Here is a 26,924-nt window from a genome sequence, read left to right on the forward strand (position 1 = left end):
ACTGCTAGGTGAAAGCATTATGGAAAAGCTCCAAGTACAGCTTTTGAATGCCCTCGGGGCTGCAATATAAGAAGACACGGCACAAAAGGAAAAAGTGGTGGGTCAGGACGAGGAAAGCAAGCAAAGTGGGGCACCTAATTCTTAAATGTTCAAGGTTCTTATCATGGCCAGGTTGGATGGAAACAGGCTGCTCAATATTCAAAAAGGCTCTGGAGGAATAGCTTCCTAGAAGTGATTGTAATACACCCAGAAGCTGCATTTTTCCCAACAGCCATGTGGATCCCCAGCCCAGTTCCAAGTAAAATGCTGTGTTTTCCCTCCCGTGGGGTAAAAAAATTAAGTCATTTTAAAACTTAGGTACAAGCCTGTCAGTGTTATAGTACTTTTCAATCTTGTTGTTTTAACGATCTCCCACTGAAACAAAGGAGTATTTAAATATGACTGGATCATTCCTTTATTTTCCCAATTCTTCTCTTTTATACACACGTTGGATAGCCTCACATGACACCATTCAATTGCAGAACTACTAGTATGGCCCTTTAAATAAATCTAAGAAGCAAACCTCCAGCCAATCTACTTTCCCACTACCCTTAAAGAGTGCTTTGTGTCCATGGATTTTACCTTGACTAGTTTCCAAGATTGTGCCGCTCCTCATCTGTGCCAGAGTGCACATCTCCCCGAAGTGTTGAGAGAGGGGAGGGGGAGGGAGGGACGGAGAACCCACTCCCAAGGACTCACCCTTGTTTTTGACAGCACAACTGAAATTGACAATGCTCAGCTGGAAGGTTTCCCTATCATTGTAATGGTCCATCCTATGGATAATAGATGTAGCCCCTTGAACGACTTGTGGAAAGACTGCTCTAAGAAAAAATTGGCATGCCCTTTGAAAGACTGCATGAGTAGCGCTCAAGAAGGCTATTCAGTGGTAGCCATGCAATTGGCCGGAATCGGATTTGAACGAAAGGAACATAAAGGCAAATGTCTCTCACCAGATTGATCAGCCTCCTCATGGCATGTTCATGCGAGCAGATACACTCGCAGGGATCAAATCCACCTTCTGCCATGGCTGTTCAGATGAAGCTAAAACCGGTCCTTGATAACGAACACCTAGAAAAGACAAAGGGGTTGTGTGTTAGCTACACATTTTTTTCCTTTTCTTTTCACACAAAGGTTTACCCATTTTCATTCAGGCTAAACTTGAATTGAGGCCAGCAATTCAAAATAACATTTTCCCCTTGTGAGCAAAGCTCAAGCTGCACCAGGCAAAAGACTCTTTCCCATCGCCAGTTTGAGAGGACAGACCAGGGGGAAATGAGGATCATACTCTGAGCGCATCATAAAAAATTGACACGCTTTAAATTTGGCGCCTTTTTCTTTTTGAATATGTCAACTTCAAAACGCTCCTGATAGCTATGGGGCACAAGTCCAGCAAAAGCCAGTCATAGCTAAGGAATACTTAAAACCCATGGAATTGAATCTTTTTGCAATTTAAGTTCCTTGGACCGGAAGGACTTAAAAGTTGCAACTACTGTAGCTTTACTCTGAAGTGAGTCCAATTTATTTCAATGTAATTTACCCCTAAAGAAATATGCTTTGTCTGACGTACCTTTTCTCCTCCCTGCTCCTGCTTTCATCATGCACAGCCCAGAAACTTCCTGGCTACAATTCAGTTAAAGCTGAGGCCCCATTGAAACCAGCAGAACACGTCACGATTAACTTAAACTTCCAGGGCACTTAATCTCTATTAACTTTAGCTGGACAGGGTGGAGCTACCTTTTGCAAAATTAATCATTTCATTGCCAGACTCCAAAGGGACAAAAAACAGTGAGGGGGCAGTTCTACAGCTGTTTCCTTATAATGCCTAGGAAAAGTATATTTTTCCTTCTATAATCCACCACCACCCCATGCAAATTTAGATACAGTATTGTCCCCTGTAATCCAGGTGGGAAGTAGGATAAATAGAAGACAGAGGGGGAAATCACACATTCCAGGGGAAATACAGTTTCCCGTAATTCAGAAAGGTTCATTGCAAGGGAAAGATCAGAGAGCACAAGTATTTAGTCCAACCAGGGTGAGGGTTGTAGTTCAGTGGTACAGCCTGTTCAGAGACCAGACATAAGCCCAACTGGGGGGAAAGTGAGAGGGATTGCATTAAGATAATCAGTGGGTAGGGAAGGGGTCAAGTTCATCCTGCCTGCCAATTCATTTCTGCAAACCTCTTCATTCTTGCATAACTATTAATCAACAAACACACACATTAAGGAAATGTGTTTGCTGAAGCAATGTGGCTGGTCTATATTTGTAAGCCTGCGCATGAAGAGGAACAAGAAGCCTCCATGTAACTTCTGAAATGTACTGATCACAAGCTCTAACGCTATGTGATATATTTCAGTAACAATATAATACATGTGTTAAAGAGCACAGGAGCCATATTAAAGATCTGGTGTGCCTCCAAATTAAAATTCAATTCCTTCTGGACTCCCAGTAGTATACAGTATCCTCCTCCTGAGCATTCAGCAAGCAAAAGCATTATCAACTGCTTCATTCCAAAGCAATGAGGAAGTTTACAATGAGGTTTACAATCTCTGATAAGCATGGGGAGGTAAACGCTCAGTAAGAGGAAGACGGGTGGGTTTTACTGCATTTTTAATTCCGTGTTTCAAATAAGGTGGCATTTTGCACCTTAAATACAGTACCTGTATGATGTGAGTGTTAAAATCGATGTGTCAGAGAGCACAAGTTTTCTATTACAAACTTTTCCTACTGAGATTCTCCAAGACCAAATCTGGGAAAGATTTGCTTAGACCTGGCATGGAGAACCTGTCACCTGCCAGCTGTTGCTACCTTACAACTTCCACCATCCCTGAGCATTGTCTGTGCTGGCTCAGACTCACAGGAGTCAAGTTCCACAGCATGTGGAGGACCACAGTTTACCCGATCCCTCTCTGAGACTCTACAAAGTTGGGCCCAGGATCCATGGCTAACTTCGTATCTGCAGTCTTCTTCTTTGGCGATCCCTCATAGCCGAGTAAGGTTGTCTTCCATGAACACCGTCTTAACAGTGAGCCCATAAGTTACTGTGGTAACACATCCTTCCACAGTGGAGACATAGGTTTCTGGGCAGGAGTTTATCATGGTGAGGGTTTGGCAAGTGTGCCTTCCTCTTAGCTAGTTTCTCCCTTTCGTGCTGAGTTTGAGCATCTTCAAAGCCCATGACACCTTTGGTAAAGGCTGTTCTCCAATTGGACCACTCGCAAGCCGGTGCTTCCCAGTTGTCAGTGTTTATACTACTTTTTTTTAAGATTTGGCTTGAGACAGTCTTTAAACCTCTTTAAATATGCAGTACTGGACTAGGCGAACTGGCATTATGGGACAAGTGCACACACAATGTGACACACTACCGTAATTGGAATACAACCTATAGCCATGAATGGAAACCCATCAGAGGCTTGATAACCCTTTGCTTCATACCCAAGGTGGGCAGGGAGAGATACATAGCGGACAACAATGCACGGTTTCTGGAGCACATTTACATTTGTTCGATTCAGCTCAGTAGGAATGGACTGCTGGCAGCGGAGTCTATGAGTCCTATCTTTATAGCTTCTTCATATAGTCCACACTTGGCACTGTTTCCTAAGCCTCACCAAGCAGATCACATGATAAAACCGTTCCTAGACCATTATCACTCAGGTAGGGGAATCACTGAAAGGTCCTTTATCTTTTATTTTTTTAAAAAAAGATTTAGAAAAGCAGATGTCAACAGAAGGGTTTTGAAAGGCAGTGAAATTCCCCCATCACCACTAAAATGGTGGAACATTAAATCCTGCTTTCAAAAATTGTACAATACAGATTTTTAGATATGATAATGATGTGCCCTGGCACAAGACCTACCAGTTCTCTAATGCACCTCTACTTCATTTATTGGAGACAGGTACAATCCAATTCACTGGCAAGTTTATGTAAGTCAAATTGGATGAGTTTCTTTTAATGATATAATGCCTTAGTGACAAGCATTCATGCAGGAGGAGCACAGGTTGCTATTGTGTTTTCAAGATTTCATGTGGGAGTTCATCTCAAAGCATAATGATGCCAGATATTACCCCATATGATAGGGCATCCAGGGTGTGGGTGAGGCAGTTCCCCATGTTGCAAAAAGCACAAGTAAATCATAGGACTGTCACAACCCTCAGAAACATTATAAAAGGACAAGAACACTACTTTCTGGTTGTACCTATTTAATGGGTACAGTTCCTATATTAATTGGTTTCTAGTACTGCAACTCAAATCTTTTATTGGAACCCACCTGCCAGTTACACCTGTTTGACTGGTGTAACACTACAAAAGGAACTACAGCAAAGTTCAAATCGGGACAGGAGATGTGAAGCAATGTGGCAACTTTTTTACGACGCAGAAATTAAAATGTACAGGTTTACAAAACCAAAATGTCAAAATTGTGCTTTCTGTGTTGCACGGAAATGTACAAATTTAAAAGAGCCTTTTGTAAAATCATACATTTCAAAGGTTAATTTTGTGATAAATACCAATATTAGCAATGGGTGTGATTCAATTCATGTCACTGGCTCACTACTGTACTCTTGCATTGAGTTTTCTTAGAAAATTTGTTTCCTTGATCTTTATTATATTTTTAGCCGCCATATGTCAATGCCCAGGTGACATACAGTAAAAATAGTTAGAAGCAACCCAACATCATCAGTACAAGTATTAATAAGTAAAATGGACTTCATCTCGTGCAATGGAACTTTAGCTTCCTTTCCTCTACATTGCAGACCTCTGCACACCTCCAAAATCTACTATAGCCCCCAATCCTCAGGCGCAGGTTTTGAGCTGGAAGGAAAAAGGTGAAGTCCCACTGCAGAAGTCTGTTCTATTCCCCCAGAGTCTGCACTGGATACAACCCTGAATCTGTTTTATTTACTAATTGGTAAATACAGTATAATTGACTAAAAATACTAGTCTAGCAAATTGTTAAGCTATGGGGCTCTTTAAAAAATATTCCGTAAGTGAATACTTCTTTGCACAGTGAAGTTTATCATTTTATGGGCCAATTCACACAAACCTGTCAGACGAGTTGGTGGCATTTTGAAAAATGCCCAGTTCCACGTCTCACTATGACAATTTGCTCCTCTTGAGTGGCTGCTGAAGCATGCACAAATCTAAAGCTCCCACCACGTTACCAGCAAATCACTGAAGTTTCGAATGCAAATGGATAATAACCAAGGCAAGCCTAGTATCCTATATATTTACTAGCTTGCACTGTGCAATCATTAATAGGTTCCTAAATGCCATGTAAAACTGTGTATGCAGCGGGAAAGACCCACACCCTTTGAGACATTTTCAGACTACATTTTAGCTGCTACTACCAAGTTGCCTCTTCTATCTTTATGAGGCAAGTTTGAATGCCCATAGCCCAAAAGTCAATCCTGGTGATTAAGTCAGCTGAATCTGGGTTTCATTGAAATCAATTGGAAAAATTATTCATGACCAAGTAAAACTAAATTGGAGCACTGATGGGTTGGATCCAGATTAAGAGCTTTCTAGGACTTGCATCAGCTATTCTTCCATGTCTTGTGGGAGTACTATAAGAATTATGAGACCCTAATCCAGAGGTGGGGGACCTCTGGCCTCACCCACCTATATCAAAATGACCTGCCAGAACTTGGGGTGGGGTGGGGTAAGGATCTGGCCTGCCAGCTACAAGAGGTTCCTCACCCCAGCATTAACAAGTGGTGTAATATGGGGGGGGGGGACGAAGTGAGAACCAACCTTTCAGGTAGCTTTAGGAGGGGCACATTTGACTTACAGCCCAGTGCAACTATCCATAAACATGGCTTTCCCAGGCCCAGCACAAAACATTTTGCTTCCAGGGAAAGAGCAAAAAATGCCTCCCTTCGCCACAACAGTACCCAAGGCTGGTCTTCACACAATGAGGCAGAAAATAGCTCCCCACTTTCATGACAGTAAAAACACAATTTAATGATGCACAAAATCGGTTGACTAAGGTGGACATCTCACTCTTTCCAATGGTAGGGTGAGCCCTGCTTCTGCAACCACCGCTTTGGGAAGTCCATTGTCCAAGTTTGCTTCAGAGTGCCATCGGTACAACTGATTTGAAGTGGGTAGCCCACATGTCTCAACTCCTTATGTTATTCAGAACTCTTATGCTTTGATGGGCCCGAATCCCAACTTGTTTTGGAGCAATTAATATTACATTCAGCCCAATCTTCAGAAAATATTTTACCGTCAAATCATTTTTCAAAGTGTAGCGACACAATAATCTTCCCTGGTAGACTGCAATGTACAGAATTAACAGGCCAGTTCTAAAAATGTGCAGGGTTATCATGGAAGTGCTTAGGATGGGACATATCAGCAACGCAATGTACCAAAACACAATGTTCTGCAAATACTGTATAATTACACTAGTGCCGGCAAAAAGGCAGATTTGATAGGTGCTATCCGGGTAAATAAGACAACAACCATTTATCAAGGAGACCAAGGATGTTTCTCTGAATTCTGAGAAGTTCAGCTTGCAAGTGTGTGTGTGTGTGTGTGTGTGTGTGTGTTATGATCTAATGTGTAATCTCTTACATGTCAAAATATTTTAATGCTCTTTAAAATAACAGACTGTGTCAATCCTATACTTATTGTGCTCAGAAGTACGGTAAGTTTCATTTAGGTCAGTGGGACTTAATTCTCAAGCAAGTGTGTATAGGGTTGCAGGCTAAATCTAAGACACACACCATCCGATCAAGCTTGCTTTTACTTTACTGTTTTTAACTCAATGGCTATGTGAATCACACAAAGAGGCACCATGCACAGAAACTGGCTGTGAGATCCTTCCACTGGTCCTACCCTTGAGGTCATGAGGCTCCTCAGCCCTACCCCAGACTTTCTATACATGAAGGAGGCAGAGATGTTCAGAGATGTTCCAAATATTTTCATACTTCCTGCCTTCATGGAACACTTTTCATATGGGCTAGTATTTAGAGAATACACCAAACTGGTGCCCTTCGGCTCTCATCAGCTCCAGCCATCTGTCACAGATGATGGGATTTGTAACCAAAAACAACTGGAGGGCACCAGGTTTGGAAGGCTAGCCTAGGCCCACTTGGATCTCACTCTTATCCCATATAAATTGAGAATCTGTCCTAAAATAGGCTACACCCAAAACATTGCAGGAGGAATTTGAAAGTACAGTAGAAGGCAAACTTTCATTTGGGCAGCTTGTCTGCCACTACTGGTCCTCTTATTATGACACCTCTTTGAAAACCACAAACAGAACATCACTGATAGCCGCCACAAGTTACTGATGCAAAATACTAATGCACTGACACCCTCTGCTGCTTTTTGCCTCTAAATATATATATGTGAAAGTAGGAAACGAGAAATGTTCGGTAAGAAAGAACACTTAACTTTAATTAAAAACAGTGTGTTGTGGTTAAGAAAATGCAAATGCAGACAAGTGCATACTGAGCAGTATTACGGTACATAACACTTGCAAAATAAAAGTATGCCAAAAATATTTATGTCATAGTAGCAAATCTTAACACAGGCTCCTAAAACTCCACTAGGGTCAGTCCAGTTTATTATATTATTCTAAACACTGCAGAGAGAACAAAACACTTTGGGCTCTACTTTTTTAATGAAAATAAAGATACTGTAATGTGAAGTAAGCAACTCCTTACACTCATAACTCAGATTTTGGATTCCTATCTGGTTATATATCATAGGTTCATCTACAACAGAGATGGAGATTTGTTTTCCTCCAGATGTTAATGAAGTACCAATCCCATCAGTCCCAACCAGCATAGCCAACAGTCAGGGATGATGCAAGTTGTGGTTAGGAAGCACCTGAAAGGCCACAGCTCTCCCACCCCAGATCTGCAAGTATGACGCAATGGATATTTCACAAGGAATAATGTCCACCTCCACTGGAAGCAAGATCCTATAGTTATTGCACTAGCACTTTATCAATAGTAAAATGATTTTACATTCAAAACACCTGTACCAAATAAAGCCATTAAGGTGTCTTAACTGTGCAGCTGAATTACAAACTGCAGGTGCAAGGCACAACAGTTTTTAATAATCTTAAAAAAGATGGGCATGAACACATCTCCTTGCATCAGATGAAAAATGTCCCTTACATGCTTCCATCCACCATCCAGAATATACTACCCAATGCACTGTTCAGAGGCAAACCTTAAGTACAACCACATTTGCTCCAATCATTTGAATAGAGACAAACACCTGCAGGACTTATATTAAGTATTATTGAAACTACAAAAGCCTGTTGTGGAATTATATAAATAGAAGGAGAAGGGCAGACAGGTACCTCAATTTCACCTCCTACTGTTCAAATCCAATATAGACTGCCATTGAGAGTCATCTACACCTATAGCCATCCTAAGAAACAATTCTTGCCATTCACAGACCTAGAGGAAAGAAGCTCCGTCCTTTCACAGACAGCCCCACCCCGCAACCAGAATTAAGTAAACCTGCAACGTACAAGCATTTAACTTGTGGGCATTCAGCTTTACGCACATGGCCAAAACGATTTTAAAAATTGGAAAGGGAGTGGGGTTCTGGGAAAAATGACTTTGGTAAATCACACCTGTCATTGAACCCAATGGCTTCTTTCAGCTATACGCGATTTTGGCTTCAGGTGCAATCCCTGGAATGTATCCCCCGCGTAAGTTGCGGGCTTACTCACCAGCACCAATTGATCCCCCAGCAGAGTCACAAACCCAGCGACTAACACCAGGTTTTGATACAAGAACCGACTCTGTTTCCATATTTCCTTGTGCAACACTGTCGTCAGTACCCCAGAACATCAGCCATATCATCAAGTGCTTGCTCACCGGCATCTCTTCTAATACAACGTATGCCATCCCATGACCACCTCTGAACAAGAAACTGAACAGACACAAATTGGATATTTTTAAAAAGGGAGAACTGAGAAACCAGAGTGGGGGGGGGATATTTCACTCTCCCTGGACATTTAAGTAAGAGTTCGAGGTTGCTCTGTTTTGCTTAAAATTGTTTCAGAGCGAGTCTAGCAGCCAGAAGCTGCTGAGACGGAACATATATGTAGATCTGACACCATCAGGCTTGAACTGAACAGAGCGTATGCAAAGGACTGTTCCCACCTTATGGGCTCACTCATCTTGCTTTGTGGGTAGAGTAATGTTCTGTGCTGGAGGGAATGATGTGGATGTGTCTCATTGCCCAGTCCTGCCAGGACCTACCAACCTGTGTGGGCAGGAGAGCCCCAACAGTAAGAAAGAGCCCATGTGGTCACCATAATGGTGGGCAGGCAGAAGCTACTGCTGCCGCTGAAACCCCTCCCCCAATAAGGTGTTTTGGGACTGGGGTGGGGCCAGCCCTGCTGCCATCACATGACGGCAATGCGCCTGATCCTGGACTCTTTGCTGTACCAACATGGGAGCTGGTGTAGTGAAGAGGCATTTCCTGCCTGTCCTCCCTTCTGCTCTGGCCAACGCAACCGGCAGTTCTGCGGATGCAGTGGTGCCTGCCCCCCTCCACAAAGTCTTGCTGTTAAGGGGTGAAGATTGCTCCCGAATTCATTACCAGTTGGGAGTCAATAATGCAGACGGGATTTTTTTTTACCCTTTTTAGTGGATCTGGTTTGCATTTAAGAATGCATAGTAACAGAGCAAACCTATTTCTTTGAAGTCTCACAGCCTTGCTCACCTCACAGAGTGTTTGTTGTAGGGGAGGAAGGAAAAGGAGATTGTTAGCCACTTTGAGACACCTTAGGGTAGTGATAAAGCGGGATATCAAATGCAAACTCGTCTTCTTCTTCCACTGCTGGGCCTTCTGGCCTTATTCCCTACCTCCAGTTATTGCAAATCAGTACTAATATAAACAAGAACCTAGCAAAAGGACAGTTGATCCAGCCTGTCTGCTAACAAACTTATCTAGCAGAATAAAGACAATCATTATGTTCCCAGATACTTTTTATTTCTTCCTTTCTCCAAGCACAGAGGCCACCCACTGATCCAAGGAGAGCAGGAGAGAAAAGCAACCTGAGGACTCTCTAAATTACAAACAGGCCCAGGAGTCCAAAAAAAGCTGGTGACCTGTCTAGCAGTTCAGGGTAATGTACATGACTTCAACCATTTTATCCTCAGAACAACCCTTAGATAAGACTAAAAATAGGGACTGGCCAAAGGTGACTCAGCAAGCTTCACGGCTAAGCAAGAATCTGAACCCAGATCTTCCCAATCTTAGTTTGTGACCTAAGTCACTGAGACCAGGATATCAGAAGGACGGCTTTCTTGGGATATTGTTATATGTCCCATGGTCCTACAAATTTTTATTTTCCCACTTTCTGAATTTTCTGTAAAACTTACTAAGTTTTCTTTATTTTTATTTTTAAAGGACCACCCATATGAACTTGTGCAACCTTTAATACAGTATAATTGACAGAGACCCTTCTGGCTGTTTGTTTGTTTGTTTATATTTAGTAACCTACATTTCCTCAAAGCAATGCACATGTAAAAAGTGTTATATTGATCCTCCTGAATGTCTAATAAAGTCATTGAGTAAGGTGCAGGTGAGTGAAAGCCAGGAAATTGACATCATAATGGTAATTAAAATAAAATCATTAGTTAAGTATACAGCATTCTTAAAAGCAGGAAATTTACAACAGTAGGATGATAAATGTGCAACTCTACAACACTGTGAAAGCACAGGAAGAATCATACCTTTTCCAGGATACTTCAGAATACATGATACAAGTACACTGTTTCTGTTAAATAACAACTATCTTAGTTTTTGCCAATAGTCTGTCTGTAATTGCTGGATCCTCATCTTTTCTCCCTGCACAGAAAGTCTGAAGCCAGCATGTTTAGTATTAAAGGTAAGCCCAATTAGCTAAATAATACCAAGTAATATGTTTAGGACTGAAGTCCTAACTTAAAAAAAAAGAATTAAAAGCATCCATGTTCAGTATTGGTTGGCATTACAGTGTCATTGCTAGCCTTCTCCCAAGGCTCTCTCTTGTGAATGCAATAGCTTCTGGGGCATCTGTTGTCTATTCCATTGTGAACAGGAAACGTTTCTTTATAAAGATTAAGGAGGAAACTGATGTTATAACTCAAAGTCAACACAGTGTGACCTGGCATATAAAAGAGAGAGAGAAGAAGAATATAAAATTGATCCTGTTAATGTGCTGCTCAGTCCTATAGGCTACTTGTTTACTCAGAAGCAAGTCCTATTGAGCTTAATGAAGTTTACTCCCACAAAAGTGCCCATGTATGCTGCTGACCTGGAAGTCAGTCACTTAACTCCACGTAGCTTGTGTAAACATGCGTAGGGTTTATCTTACAAGGGTTTGAGGGCACTGACTTCACTAAAATTTAACTGTTTTATTTGTTAAACAAATTTATAGACCACTTCACACCATAAAAGCCATCAGGGTGGTGGGTGTACCCAGCTCATAACCTAAACTTCTGCAGGCACTTGGAAATTTAACTTTCTTTGAGTTCAGCATCATGCATCTCCTAAGAAATATGAAAACGTTATTCTTAAGGAACAAAACCAAATCTGTATGAATCAGGTGTGCAGTTCTGCTCGGTTGCAAGACCAAAAACAAAAGCTTCGCCAGCCCCAGCGAGCAAACGGCTCTCTTCTTCTTTATCACAGCTGGCCTCTCACCAAAGCAAAGTCGGTGGGGCTCCTTTGGCACAGGGAAGCTCAGCAACAGGCTTTTTACAGGGAGAGATCCGGTTTTAAATGATCCCCCCTCCCGCCAGGAAATCAGTGCAGGGCTTGCATATTTTGCGGATTTAAAATACTTGCAAAGATCCAGAATAAGCAAAAGGCAACAGTAGGGAACAAGGGGCAGTCTTTTCCCAGAAACTTTTTTTGTTTTGCCTCCCATCCCTAAAGCAGAAGAGAGAACTAGGGTGGGAAACTTTTCCTTTTCCTTGCCTCCTTTCGCCTTCTTCCTCCATTAAAAGAAGGACAAGCCTGGGAGGGAGAAGAAGGGGGGGGGGACACAGCTTGAGGCTGGAATGCGGAGAGGCAGCCACAAACAACTCACCGGGTTTGCTCGGATCTGGAGACAAGAGGCGAAGCCCCAAGACGCCAGCCAGCGCAGCTGCGGAGTGACTCTGTCTTTCGTCTGGTGTTTTGATTCCGTCGACCACGTCAGTCTAGCAGGCAACACTGCAAGACCCGGATCTGCCGGCTCGCAGGCAAGGGGAGGGCTTCTTCTGCACCCTCCCCTTGTCTCCCACGGGGATCGCGGTGGGCGGCGCGCAAAAGGCACGGGCCGCACCCTCGGTGGCCGCCCTGGAGGAAAGCGCTTATCGCCGAATCGTGCGGCGGAAAACTAAGACTGCAGTTGTACGCGCACCCTTCATTGACTTGTAGAGTTCGAAGGGACCACGGGGGGGGGGTTATCTAGTCCACACACACCCCGGCCATGTAGGAATCTCTTTGCCCGACGGGCTCGAACCCACAACTCTGAGATTAAGCGGCTCACGCTCTACTAACGGAGCTATGGCCACAATAGCATTTTTACCATATATATGGGTGTGGGTGTGTGGGTGTACACACACACAGTTTTTCAAATTAAAGTTTTACAATCACATATCCAACATACAACATAAAAACAAGTTTCCAAAGAATCTCCTGGACTTCCCTTGTCCCCTTTGCGGGTCCTATTGTTAGTCATTTTTTCCTGCGACTTTTATAATCAGTTCTTTTGCATCTTCATTATATCCAAAATTCACCATTAAACTACAAGTTTTATTCCAACCCTACTAACAATTTTAACTTTACCGTGGTTTTTAAAATAAACTATAAAATTTCCCCATTCCCTATTAAGCATAGCTGCCAAATTCTCCCTTTTTTAAAGGGATTTTCCCTTATGCTGAATAGGCTTCCTCGCGAGAAAAGGGAAAACTTGGCAGCTATGCTATTAAGGTTTTGGTCTTCCTGATTTCTGATTCTTGCAGTCATTTTTGCCAGAGATGGAAAGAAGATAAAGTCCTGACCAGAGAAGAATGGCAGATTAAGTGGATGGGATTATGCTGAAATGGCAAAAATGGCACAATAGCAATTTTTAAAGTGGTGTGTAAGTCACTTAGAATGACTATGACTTTACAAACGAGAAAAGAACTTTGAATCAATAACTTTGTATTTAAAATATAGTAATGCTTTCCGGCTAAATCATAAATGGATTTAGGTTAGCACTCCATTTTCTGGTAACTTCCAGATTGGATTATTGTAACACACTCTACATGGGGCTGTCCTTGAAGACCACGCAGAAGCTCAACTGGTCCAAAAACGCACCATGCAGATTCCTGGCTGGGGTTCCTTTTAGAACTTACATAAGCCACTGTCTAAAACTAGGGCATGGTTGTCGATTTATTTCCAGGTGCAGCTCAATGTGCTCATGTTCATGTTTATAGCCCTAAATGGCTAAGTCCCAAATATATGAAACTGCCTCCTTTCCTACTGTCTTGAAGATCAGTAGAGGGGCCCCTCTTGATAGTTCCATCACCCTTGGAAGTTTGGGGGTGCTGGCAACCCTTAACTGTGGAATTCCCAGCAGAAGAGGAGTTGTAATCCAGCAACATCTCCAACCCTTCTCTGAATTTAGCATTTTGCCAAGTTAAAATGTATTCTTGTTTGTTGGCACTGCTGACGGGAAGAGCATGGACCATGCTATTGGCCAGGGGACCAAAGGACACTAGGGTGCTATATCCCCTACCCTCCCAGAAAGAAGACAATGGCAAGGTGAATACCAGCCTAGTCCCATCCATTAGCCTGCTTCCTTCCCTGCTGCAAGAAAGTATGTGAGGAAAACCTAGTTAACGTGACTTGAAGTCTACATCATGGTATTATAATTTAAAAATTATTGTTTAATGGACAAATGGTCAGAGGGGGGCCATTAATAAAATTGACATCATGTGAGAGGGCATAGAAGTGCTCAATATAATATATACTGTGGTACCTCGGTTTTCGAACGTAATCCATTCTGGCTTCTAAAACGTTCGAAAACCAAGGTGCAAAGGGTCTTGCAGAGGCGGCCTGCAATTTCAATGGAGAATTTTTTAAAAAAACGCAGCGGAAGCCATTCAACTTCTGAGGCGTGTTCGAAAACGGAAGCATCTACTTATGGGTTTTTAGCATTCAAAAACCAAAAACCAAAACGTTCAGCTTCCAAGACACTTGAAAACTGAGATACCACTGTATTTCAACACAAAAAAAATGGTGCTGCCCAGTTGTGAAATTCCCTTCCCATGCAAATTCACCTAGTGCCATCATTACTATTATCTTTTAGGTATCTGGCAAAGTCACCCTGTTTTCCCATGCATTATTATACTCCTGCTGCAACTGAAAAATAAAAAATCACATTTTTTAATAATAAAAACCTACTATTTGTTTAGCTGGAGAGAGAAAATGCATAATACTGTATAAAAAAATACCAAATCTAGGATTGAACATTGGCATTGTAAACTCAAAGCCTGAAACCTGCTGAGGCTTGGAAATTATCACTACATCTGGTTAATACCCTGGCTTTAATATTTAATACAGTTAAATAACACTTTCAATTTGCTATAGGAAAAAAATCTGAAGGGGGGGAAAGTCTTACTATGACTATTCCTTACTGAAGTTGCTTAGTCAATGGCAGATTTAATTTGACATATTCCATCCTGCAGAAGGCACTGTAACACCAACTTTTCAACCTGTGCACAGAGAAACAGGTAACATTTATAAAGCAAGCTACATATATCAAGGGATAAGGAAGGAGGCAGGAAAATTGAGAGGTGCTATTGTCTGAATTGTGAGGTCACACTAATGTGCTTATTTCTGCAATGCAATCAGAATTCTATAACTAGGTAGCTGAAGCAGTTCATACTAACATGTTCAATTGTAAGCAGGATCCACAAATGCTATAAAAATTCTGACATATTTTGAATATTGTATCTAAGTGATTAATCTAAGAATGTGCATGTTTTCCATTTATCTCTTATCTGTAACTCAATTTTAGCAGGATCATTCTTTTTTAAAAATTGAGTAATCGTAAGTCAAAAACTATTTAACCCTCTCTTCTCCAGTATTAGTTGCAAGAAGGGTAGAGAGGGGAAGCAATGTGAGCAAACTAAACAGGATACTGTATTTAAAGGGTCTAACAGCCTATGTTGCTCACACTTTCCTGTGCTGCATGATTCTGTGATTTTAATACTCTGCTGGGAGCTCTCTCTTGCTGGAGAGTGTGATTAGCCCCATGCTTTGGATCTAGGGATCCAGCCAGTTATTTTATTAATTACCCCACACAGGTAATCTTCTATATCTATTGCAGTGGTACCTCATGGTTACAGACTCTGCTAACCTGGGAGTAGTACCTCGGGTTAATAACTTTACTTCAGGATGAGAACAGAAATCGTGTGGTGGCAGCGCGGCGGCAGCAGGAGGCCCCATTAGCTAAAGTGGTACCTCTGGTTAAGAATTGTTTCAGGTTAAGAGACTGGAACAAATTAAGTTCTTAACCAGAGGTTAAGAAGGCTGATCGCCGAAGAATTGATGCTTTTGAATTATGGTGCTGGAGGAGACTCTTGAGAGTCCCATGGATTGCAAGAAGATCAAACCTATCCATTCTTAAGGAAATCAGCCCTGAGTGCTCCCTGGAAGGACAGATCGTGAAGCTGAGGCTCCAATACTTTGGCCACCTCATGAGAAGAGAAGAATCCTTGGAAAAGACCCTGATGTTGGGAAAGATTGAGGGCACTAGGAGAAGGGGACGACAGAGGACGAGATGGTTGGACAGTGTTCTCGAAGCTACGAACATGAGTTTGACCAAACTGCGGGAGGCAGTGGAAGACAGGAGTGCCTGGCGTGCTCTGGTCCATGGGGTCACGAAGAGTCGGACACGACTAAACGACTAAACAACAACAACAACAAAAACCAGAGGTACCACTGTATTATTTTCCTTCCCACAGGTAAAACCAAGATTCAGTAGCTTTTAAGAGTCTTAAGATGGAACATGGGAGGTAGTAGCATACATTCAAATAAGGATCTGAATACGGTGTACAGTTTTCAGGTTGTATCAATGTCTTTTACTGCTTTTATTCAGGTACTTTCCCTGGAGCCTGCCTTTTGCCATATGGCCTCATAACTGACTTATGCTGCAGTCCTAAAAGCACTATTTATGGAGTAAGCACCATAGTGTTATTTACTTTTCAGTAAACATGCAATAGTATTGCATTTTTGCATGTGTATTGCTCCATCTCTCCTCTCTACTGTCCCCATGTCCAGTTTACTCTGTTGTAATATACCAGGGGTCCCCAGACTAAGCCCCGCGGGCCGCATACGGCCCAAAGGCCTCTTTTATCCGGCTCGCGACAACCGCGACGACCCCCGCCGCCTGCTGCCACCACCCGCTCTTACCAGCGCGACGGCGCGGTGGCACGCTTCCGGGTCGGAAAAATCGTTTGTGCGCATGGACCTCTCCCGACCCGGAAGTGCACCGGAAATAATGTTTGTGCACATGGGCGCGCGCTCCCCTGCCCTCCGGCCCTCTGCACGATCGGCACGGCGGGCACTGGCCCGAAGTCAGGTAAGTTTGGGGACCCCTGTAATATACAGTTACTGCCTCGCGCTTGTGTGCATAAAAGGGTTAACCTGAGCCCTGAGCTCAAGTTGCCAGAGTGGGTGTATATTAGCAGGCTCTCAGGAGCTCCTGCTCCTGCTTCTTCTCAGTCTTTTCTTTTTGTGCAAGCAAAGGAGCCATGTGACCTGACTCCCAACTCAGCAAATGGTACAAGTGAACTGCATTATCCTTTTTGTAAGGAAACTAAGTACTTTTTTAGTCTATTAGGTATTACGTGATTAATAAATCAAATAGATAAGTAATTTGATTAATAAATCAGATAGATAAGTAATAATAAGAGACTGGAACTCCTCAGAAGGCCATCCAGCTGTAGCCACTGCTCTGAAGGACAAAATATTTTTCTCTTCAGCATCCTATGTCCAATGGCCCCAATATTATTATAATTAATACATGTATTACAGCAGGTCCCAGGGTGGGCTACAACAATTTGAAAGTCAGATGAAAACCTGTTTGTACAGTCACAAGAATAGGGTGGACTCTGAAAGTGCACATCTCAGGTGTCAAAAGGCATGGTAAAGAGGGGTATATTCAGTATTCTCCAAAAGTTGTATAGTGAAGAAGCCAGACACACCTCTATGGGGAGGAAATTTCACAACTTAGGGGCTGCTGCAGAGAAAGGCATATTCCGGACTGCTGCCACCACAAACTCATTAAAGAAATTGGTACTACCCCAGTGCCCCTTCTGCTGATCTGGGAGGTCTGTGGGGAAGGAGGCATTATTTCATTTCTAATTTTTTATGTCCCACATGCTACAGGAGCTGCGTACATGGAACATGTTTCATGCCAAATGCTATTGACATTCTGGGGAGTGGAAATGCTTACAAAATGCTGTACTGCCTCCACAATGCGGCAGCTCAACTCTGCGTCCTCCCGCACTCACATCCCGGTGCCCCATTTTGACAAGTGTCCTCTGAGCAATTCTGCCATCTCCCGTATGCCTCACATGGAGCTTCCAAAACGGAGCCCTTTCCCATCAATCTGTGGCGACCTGAAGGCCAGAAAAGTTGCCCAAGGAGAACTGCACGACTTTGAGAAGCCATCTTCCCTGTCTCGGGAAGGCATTGATGTTTCATTCTGTTTTCAGATATGCTGTAAGCCGCCAAGAACGGCTGGGGTAACCCAGGCAGATGGGCGGGGTACAAATAATAAAATGATGATGATGATGATAAATTAAAACGGAAGGTGGACAATGTGTTATGTATTATCCACCTGCCACATAGGCTGGTGCGTGCGAAGGCTGCGTTCGTGTGAAGGAGCAGGTAGGCATGCGATACCTCATACGATGGGTGTGATTTCATCACAAGGGCCTTAGCTCTGCCCTGAAACAACAATAGGATATCAGCTTTGCCCAAGGCATGACGGATGGAAAGAAAGATATAACATCTTACAAGGACAGGAAGAAATAATAATAATAATAATAATAATAATAATAATAATAATAATATATTATTTATACCCTGCCCATCTGGCCGGGTTCCCCCAGCCACTCTGGGCGGCTTCCAACAAAATATTAAAATACAGAAATCCATCAAACATTAAAAGGTCTGGTAATTGTTGTTCTCTTTGACCTCTGGTGGGAGAGCATTCCACAGGGTGGGTGCCACTACCGAGAAGGCCCTCTGCCTGGTTCCCTGTAACTTGGCTTCTCGTAGCGAGGGAACCGCCAGAAGGCACTCGCCGCTGGACCTCAGTGTCCGGGCAGAACGATGGGGGAGGAGAAACACCACAAACAGAATAATTGCCACACACAGGAAGAACAAGGATATAGTTTGAGTTCCTCCCTTGTAGCTTTATAAATTATTTCAGGTGTCAACATGAATAGAAGTTATTAATAATGCAGTTCTTGTATAAGGGATTATTATTATTATGACCGGAATGTAATGGAAATTAGTAAGATTTTGGAACGCAGAAATAAATAATCCAGCCATCAATTCTAGCACCTTCTCTACATAATTTGGCATTTGAATGACTGGTATTAATAATTGCATTATAAATGGGTATTGCTATAATGGGGCTATTATTGGATTGTAACTGAAAAGTAATTTAAAAATTATTTAAAAAACTCTGCCCTGCTCCCTCACCCTTCCCCACCCACGCTCTAATAATAATAATAATAATAATAATAATAATATTTGTACCCTGCCCATCTGGCTGGTTTTCCCCAGCTGCTCTGGGTGGCTTACAGCACATGTGTATTATGATTATTATGATATTATCTAAAAACATCCTAAGAAATCTATGCCTTCCCCATACGGGGAAGTTGTGTAGCTCTCGCGTCTCAGCCTCTGAAGGGAGAGCCGTCGCGCAAGGAAAAGGCGCCACCACCGAGAAGGCCGCGCCTCCGCTCCAGACGCTCCACATTCACACGTACGGACCTACGTACCACACACACACACACACACACACACACACACACACACAAACACAGAGAAAAGGCGGTTCTGCCTCATAGTCAGTGACGGCTAAGGGCGGAGGTCGCCGACGACCCCTCCTGAGGCGAGGTGGGGGAAGGCCTCCCCTCTTCCTGAGGGGCGAAACCACCGTCCGTCAGGAGAACCCCTCCTCCACTTTTTCTTCTCTCATTTTGCCTCCCCTTCTCCCCACTTTTGGCGGGGGCCCGAAGCAGCGGCTCCCCTCCCTTTCCTATTCCCCTCCCCTCTCCATTTTCCTTTCTCTGACGGAGAGGAAGGGGCAGGCGGCCGGGCGGCGGCGGCGGCCAACGCGCATGCTCGGCGTCGGCGCCATTTTGGAAGGGCCGGGAGATTAACCCGCGGGAGCAGCGGTGGCGGCGGGTGGAGGAGCTCGGCCCGGCTCGGCTCGGCGGCGGCAGCGGCGGCGGCGGCCTGGGGTTGGGTGGGTCGTCGGACCCCTCCGAGGACATGGCCAACATCGCGGTGCAGAGGATCAAGCGGGAGTTCAAGGAGGTGCTGAAGAGCGAGGAGGTCAGGCTTTCCCTCCCTTGTCGCCCTCCTCGGTCGTGGCGTTTATTGGGGGGTGGGGGAGAGATTTGGGAGGCTACATCCCTTTCGGTTTTCCTTTCCTCGCCCCCGTTATTCTTTCTCGGTCTCAGGGAAGCAGCGATGTTGTCTCGTTTCCTCGGGCAACGTTCATTTCCCGGAGGGGGGGGAGGAAATTCATGGGAAGGGGAGGGGGTCCCCTGGTGGGGAGTTACCCCCATCTGAGGGGAATGGGGTGGGGATGGGGGAAGGAAGAAATGATGAGAAACGGGGAAGGGGATCAAGCTAGGCCTGCCAGCTCTATCTGATCCTCTCTGGTGCTAGTGTAGGCCCACCCAAGAGGCCCAGAGTCACATCTGAATTTGTAGCGTGTTAACCACCATATGTGTGAATCTGCCCCTTCTTGGGGGGGGGGGGAATGCACGTCACTGCCCTCCTCAGGCTGTGCTTTTGCTGCTCTCAAATGTCAACATGCTCTCTCCAACTTGTGTTGGGGGTGAAATAAGTAGCACACACCACTTACCTGGCTCAGATGTTGGCCCATGTAATAATAACAATAGTAATAATTAATAATAAATTTATACCCCGCCCATCTGGTTGGGTTTCCCTAGCCACTCTGGGCAGCTTCCAACAGAATACTGTATTAAAAACACAATAAAACATCAAACATTAAAAAACTTCCCCTAAACACAGCTGCCTTCAGATGTCTTCTAAAAGTGGCAACCCTGCCACTGGTCTTCAGCTCAGTCCTGCAGGTATTCCGGCACCCTTGCCTTCTGCTTTCTGGTAAAACTGACTAGGCCGGAGAAAAGTTAAAAGCCTTATTATGGTTAACAGTGCAGGTATGGATGCAGCAGTTGAATTTCCCCCCAGCATTTCATCAAACCCATCAGAGCTTTCCGCTATCACTTTTTTTTTGCTGGAAAGCAGAGGAGGAAGACAGGGGAATGAAATTTGGGACTGTGAAACTGGCAATGCTTGCCATTCAGAAATCTGGAAAGTCTGTGGGGAGGGAATGCTGGGTCAAAGAGCAATAAATCACGGGCGCATTGCATCAGTGCACAGGTGATGAAAGGTTGAAATGCAGTTGTAACTTGTTTGACCATCAGTTGACTAAAATAAGATTGCCTGAGTGCATGGAATACTTCGTTTATGCCTTTCACATGTGCATAGTGGAGGAGAACATTCAAAGTGCTTTTAACTGGTTTGTATGGTGTCATACTGTTAAAAGGAAGAATATGAATCTATTGGTGGTGTAAACTGGTGTGTTATTTGTTATTAGCATAACTGAGTATAAAAAATACCTGTGGGATGAGAAACAATATGGCAGAGATAAAAGGTGGAGGATGCATAGTAACATACCGGTACTTGCTTTTGAAAACCAACCTCTTAAGAAAATGTGTGAACTGTAGTTGCAGATTTTGAGGCCATAAAAATGTGTAGTGACCCTTTGCTGCATCCTTACAGTATGATCATAACACACACACACGGGGGGGGGGGGGAGTAGGCCGCATCCTAACATCTAGTTGGTGTATTTCCACTCCTGGGATGGGATGGGCTGGCCTTAAGCAGTTGTAAGTGATTTTTAATCCTCCCCTGCTGGCAAAAGTAAAACCAAGGGAAGTCATACTAATGTAGAGGACACAAAGAGGGCATGCTAAGAGTGGGGAATGGTTTTGGGAAGAGGGGCAAACAAAGTTAGCTCTGCATCCTAACTCTTTTCACTTACTGGTCTTGCCCACAGAGCTCCATGCAACTTGCACCAACAAAAAACCAAGTGTAACTAAACATTTCATAGGAATTAATGGGAGGGCAGAAAATTCAAGTTTACACTACCTGCCCAAACCTGGCCACACACACCCTGGCTAGAAACAAGATGAAGCTGAACTTATACAGGAGATATGCTGACATAACTTCCTGGTTAGGATAGGTTCGACATACTGTCTTGTACTACTTCCACTGTTGCCATCTTGAAAATGTTAGATAAGAGCACACATTATGAGAGGCAAACCTAGACTTGCTATGTATTTAAAAAGAAGATGCAAAATTAATCCCAGCATCATAATCAGTGTACAGATATATATATATATATATATATATATATATATATATATATATATATATATACACGTTTGCACATTTATTATGTTTACACTTAAAATATTTTAGTTGTAAACCTTTTTGGGTATCTATCTACGTATCATTATGTCTTTAGATATATAAGTCTGAGGATAGCAATGACAGCATACAGAAACAAAAATCTCAGTCTACTTTAGTAGACTGTTTTAAGTAGATACTGGTATATACTTCACTCTAATGCCAAAAGTTGTGGACACACATGTTCCTAATTCTGGCTGCATCATGTCCACAGCATTTCCTGCATGCTTCCTATGCTAACAAAAAACAGTTGTGCGTTGAGGAGCAAGTTTGATATTAGTGATCTGTTGATGTTATATAATAAGCAGTGCTATAAGTATATTGCCTGTCAGTGAATTGTATTCAGAAGCTCTCTTATGCTGTGCTACAAATAATAATGAATTGGAATATTTCAGTGTTGGTATGATTGATAATATTATTATTATTTATACCCCGCCCATCTGGCTGGGTTTCCCCCGCCACTGTGGGCGGCTTCCAACAAATACAAAAATACATTAAACTATCACAGATTAAAAACTTCCCTAAACAGGACTGCCTTTAGGTGTTTTCTAAATGTCAGGTAGTTGTTTATCTCCTTGACCTCCAATGGGAGGGCATTCCACAGGTTCCCTGTAGCTTTGCTTCTCGCAGTGAGGGAACCGCCAGAAGGCCCTCGGCGCTGGATCTGTGTCCGGGCTGAACAATGAGGGCGGAGACGCTCCTTCAGGTATATAGGACCGAGGCCGTTTAGGGCTTTAAAGGTCAGCACCAACACTTTGATTTGTGCTCGGAAACGTACACAATTGTACATTAGTCATATTGGGAGTTAGACCCGTTGAAACCAATGGATTTAGGTACTGTAACTTAAGTTCATTGATTTCAGTGTGTCTGCTCCAAATAAGATGTAGTTAGATAGGGCACAAGGAGCAGGGGACAACAGAGGACAAGATGGCTGGACAGTGTTCTTGAAGCTACAAACATGAATTTGACCAAACTGCGGGAGGCAGTGGAAGACAGGAGTGCCTGGCGTGCTATGGTCCATGGAGTCACGAAGAGTCGGACACGACTAAACGACTAAACAACAGATATCACCTAGATTTTTTTCCCTTGTCCAACCACAGTTCTTTATTCATTACCCCACACTTCGGTCCAGACCATGTGCCAAATTTATAATTGTTATCATAACTAATTCTGCCCTTCCTCAACACCCAGTATTGTGTAAATGTTACCAAAATGGGTTCAGACTACCATACTGTCCCTATTCTTTTATTTGTGGTGATGCGATATTATATTCTTAAAAGTAGTAATCCGTAGTTATTATTCTGAAATATGGTCTAATATTTCAAACTAAGAAAACCAAGATGATGGAAACTTTGAGGATATATAAGAAATTATCTCTTGTAGGTCTTGGTGTTAGATATTTCAAATAAACTGTTACAACAAAGGGAAGACACTAATGCCTAAAAGTAGCCTAGAAAATCTGATGGACTGCTTTTACAGCTGTTTTGCACATGGAACTCCAATTGATTTTATTCTAAGCTAGCTTGTGAGGCAATTGCAAAATGCATGAATATGCAACATCATGTCTTCATATCTAGAATTGTATCCAGTTGGTGTCCAGGAACAGATCAAGGTGATCTTCAGCATTTTTCTCCCTCCATGCTGTTCTAAAGCAGAGGTCAGCAACCTAAGGCCCATGGGCTGGAAGTGGCCCATGAGGGTCACTTAACTGGCCCACGAGCCGCCCCCGAACCGAGCTGCCTGCTCGGTGAGTCCCCACACACTGTGCTAAACTGACTAAGTGCAGCGCAGGGACTCTCTTCCACAGCTCCGGAAATCATTTCTGAGCATGTCTGCGGTGCCAGAAATTGCTTCTGCGCATGCCCAGATGCCGGAAATCACTTCTGTGCAGGCATCCGGGCATGTGCAGAAGCGATTTCCAGTGTCGTGCTGCACTGGTCCGGCCCACGGAGGATCTCCGTGGGAGTGATCCATCCCATGCCCGGTAAGCCTTGCCGACCCCTGTACAAAAGGGTCTCACAACCCTCTGGAAGCAGAAATGAGGCAAGGAAAGGAATTACTGAAGATTGCCTCAATCCCCATTGTTCTGAATGAAAGATTTTTCAGTCAGCATAGGACCACCATTTGTATACAACCCCTTATGAACATTTTAGCTCCTTTCCACAGTAAGTTTCCACTTGCACAGGGCATACATGAACTGTAACATTTGAATTATATAAATGGTTTGGTGGATATCCAAAGTGGCTGGAAAATGGACTGGTTTACTAAATGTAATATAATTCATACTGATTTTTGGCAAGAATGTGTAATATCTGTTCTTGTTTTATATAGAGAATGAAAAACTCAATTTTTATGATGAGTGTGGTTAGTTGGTTTTTTTTAATTATTATTAAAAAGGTTTAGGTATTTTTAGAAAATGTAAAACCTATCACATCTTTCCACTAATACTGCCCCCCCTCTATGATGTCTTAAATTTATGCTTAAAAATATAATATATTGCAATTAAAAACAAAAAGACAAAACAGCCGGTATAATAGAATCTTATTTATGGATAAAAAAACTAATCTGAAAAACTTGTGCAAATAAAACATTTGTTATTTTTGCCCAAAAGAAAGCAGAACTGGCACCTAACAAACCTAAGTAGGGTGTCCCATAATTGGGTTCCATAGCTATCCAGCTCATCTCTGGCAGCAGGAACACCTGAAGCAGAGCCTTAAGTGAAGATTTTAACACAAAAGGAGTTCATATGGGAGCAGGTATTTATTTGAAGAATTGTTATCCTGCTCTTCAGCAAAAAAAGAAAAAGGCTGCCATACTGTCTTTTAAAGATAATAAAAACAAGGCATTACCTCCCTTCATGCTTAAAAGTCCAAAAGACATGAAGCAAAATGAAAATTAATTGGGAGGGAGGAGGAAATAAGCAAATTCAGGTACCAGTTCTTAGTTACAGGTTCTTGTAATGTCCAGCTGGGATGGGAAAAGTTCATCCCTGAGTCAAATGTTGCTCTCCCAGCTGCCCTGATGGAAGTGTTCCCCAACCCCATCTTCCCTCTCTTGCTGTAGTCTGATGTAATAGTTGCTGCCAGGTGACAGGAGGAAAAAGTGTGACTCAGCAAAGCAGAAAAGGATCCTGCCCCTTTTCTCTTCTACCAAGTGACAGGATGGGAATTTGTGGCGTTCCGTAGCAAAAACATCATTAGGTGGGGCAGAAATACCCAATGTTAGAAAGCTAGGAGCTACATAGCACCTTAAACCTAGGTTATAGGCGCTGCAACAGAATGTATAGGCATGCTTTTTATAGCAAGAATACAAACCTGAAAATGAATGAACTGCAGCTAAAATATTGTGTTCATTTTTCACATGGTCTAGTCCTTCCCCTGCCCCACCCCCTTAATATTATTGAGAGGGTCTCTTCTCCAGTCTTCAGAGAGTAGCTGGAAGTGGGGAGGCAGAAAAAGGTCCTCCTTTCCTTCCACTTTGCAGTTTTAATCTGAAATCTTAGACACAGTACTGTTCCCAGAGCTCAGAAACTGCTTGCACTAATGAAATTCTGTTGCAAAATGCACCTAGAACAATGGGAGTTTCGAACACTGGAAATACCTCATACCTACTTCTTGAATCATTGCACCAGAGCACCTAAATAATTTTTAGCACAAAGTGGAATTAGTTGAAGGTCAGGTTGCCTGTGCGATTTCCATGGAATGTACACATACTGTAGGTTTCTGGAGCATGTTCTAGACTGGAGTATATAGCTAGGGTTCATTGTTACCCCACATCAATTGAGAGCAGGGGTGGTAACCTCATGTCAAGGGCTGCATTCCCTTGGTAGTCTGTTGGCAGCATGCTAATAGTAGATGGGACAAGAATTAAAAGTGGGAGGGCCACCCCTTTTATCTCTCTTTGCACTGCCCCTTTTGAACACATTCTTTCTGCTGCCCCATTTCCCCTCCTGTCCTTTTTACTCTTATGCAATTGGGTCAAGTACTGGATGGAATTGGGCTAAGAGCAGCAGGTTGCCCATCCATTCTAAAATATGCTCAAGTTTCAGATTGCAGGTAAATATAATAATAATGATGAGCTTTTAGAAAAGCTTGCCTGATGTAATTGATCTTTTAAATGAGTTGATTACCTTTTTGCAAGACCAGTGTTCCCTGCAACACACTTTGAAAGCCACTTTTTAAAAAAATGTACAATACTCTTAATCACAGTAGCTAAAACCATAAATTTTGTTCCTTGCAACCCATGTTTATGTGTCACTAAGGGCTCACAATAGGGGACGTGGGTGGCGCTGTGGGTTAAACCACAGAGCCTAGAGCTTGCCGATCAGAAGGTCGGCGGTTCGAATCCCCGCGACAGGGTGAGCTCCTACTGCTCGGTCCCAGCTCCTGCCAACCTAGCAGTTTGAAAGCACGTCAAAGTGCAAGTAGATAAATAGGTACTGCTACAGCGGGAAGGTAAACGGCGTTTCCGTGTGCTGCTCTGGTTCGCCAAAAGCGGCTTTGTCATGCTGGCCACATGACCTGGAAGCTGTACGCCGTAACGCGAGATGAGCGCCACAACCTCAGAGTCGGCCACGACTGGACCTAATGGTCAGGGGTCCCTTTACCTTTACCCTTTAAGGGCTCACAATATTCCAACAACAAGGGTTGATACTTAGTAGAGCTACTTATTTTATTTTTCATAAGATATGAAGGAAACACCCATATTTATAGAAAATAAATTGCAGGTGGTACAGAGCCACTGATTCAGTTTTTTTATTTTTGTTTTTTTAAAAATAAAAAATGACAATATAAGCCTATGCTTATCTACACAGAGTTAAAGAAGAATACTATATACGGATATAATAGGATGCCTAAGATAAGGATGGAACTATGTGCAGTAGAGACAGACAGGGTTATGTTCTGGAAACTGCTACAATTTAGGGGGTCTAAAACTGAAACATTTTCATTTACCTTTAACATATTGTTACAACTGTTACTTTATAGTACACAACAACAGGGGTGTTGATATATTGCCATGCCAAATATTATGAAACATGCTGTTTTAAAAATCTATCCTGTGTGTCATTTGGTTAAATGTTTATACTAGTTTTAATTAAACATTTGTACTACTTGCCCAAAAGCTTCAGTTGTAACCACAATCCA

At 43.0% G+C, this 26,924-nt stretch overlaps 2 protein-coding genes across 3 annotated transcripts in view; one reads left to right on the forward strand and one right to left on the reverse strand.

The window, feature by feature from the left end:
• Positions 1 to 12,199, reverse strand: part of SMIM14 (small integral membrane protein 14) — a 31,963-nt gene extending 19,764 nt beyond the window's left edge. The window contains exons 1-2 of the mRNA XM_035113020.3: positions 12,086 to 12,199; positions 990 to 1,107 (exon numbers count right to left, since the gene is read on the reverse strand). Of these exons, the coding sequence (XP_034968911.1) occupies positions 990 to 1,064 (75 nt within the window). The 5' untranslated portion in view covers positions 1,065 to 1,107; positions 12,086 to 12,199. The remainder of the gene's footprint in view (positions 1 to 989; positions 1,108 to 12,085) is intronic.
• Positions 12,200 to 19,414: 7,215 nt separating this feature from the next.
• UBE2K (ubiquitin conjugating enzyme E2 K) overlaps positions 19,415 to 26,924 on the forward strand; it is a 31,378-nt gene continuing 23,868 nt past the window's right edge. For both annotated transcript variants that reach the window (XM_035111919.3, XM_060278903.2), the window contains exon 1: positions 19,415 to 19,608. In XM_035111919.3, coding sequence (XP_034967810.1) covers positions 19,546 to 19,608 — 63 coding nt within the window. In that variant the 5' untranslated portion in view covers positions 19,415 to 19,545. The remainder of the gene's footprint in view (positions 19,609 to 26,924) is intronic.

This window comes from Zootoca vivipara, chromosome Z1 (genome assembly GCF_965207765.1).
Source record: "Zootoca vivipara chromosome Z1, rZooViv2.hap1.1, whole genome shotgun sequence".
Classification (NCBI taxonomy): domain Eukaryota; kingdom Metazoa; phylum Chordata; class Lepidosauria; order Squamata; family Lacertidae; genus Zootoca; species Zootoca vivipara.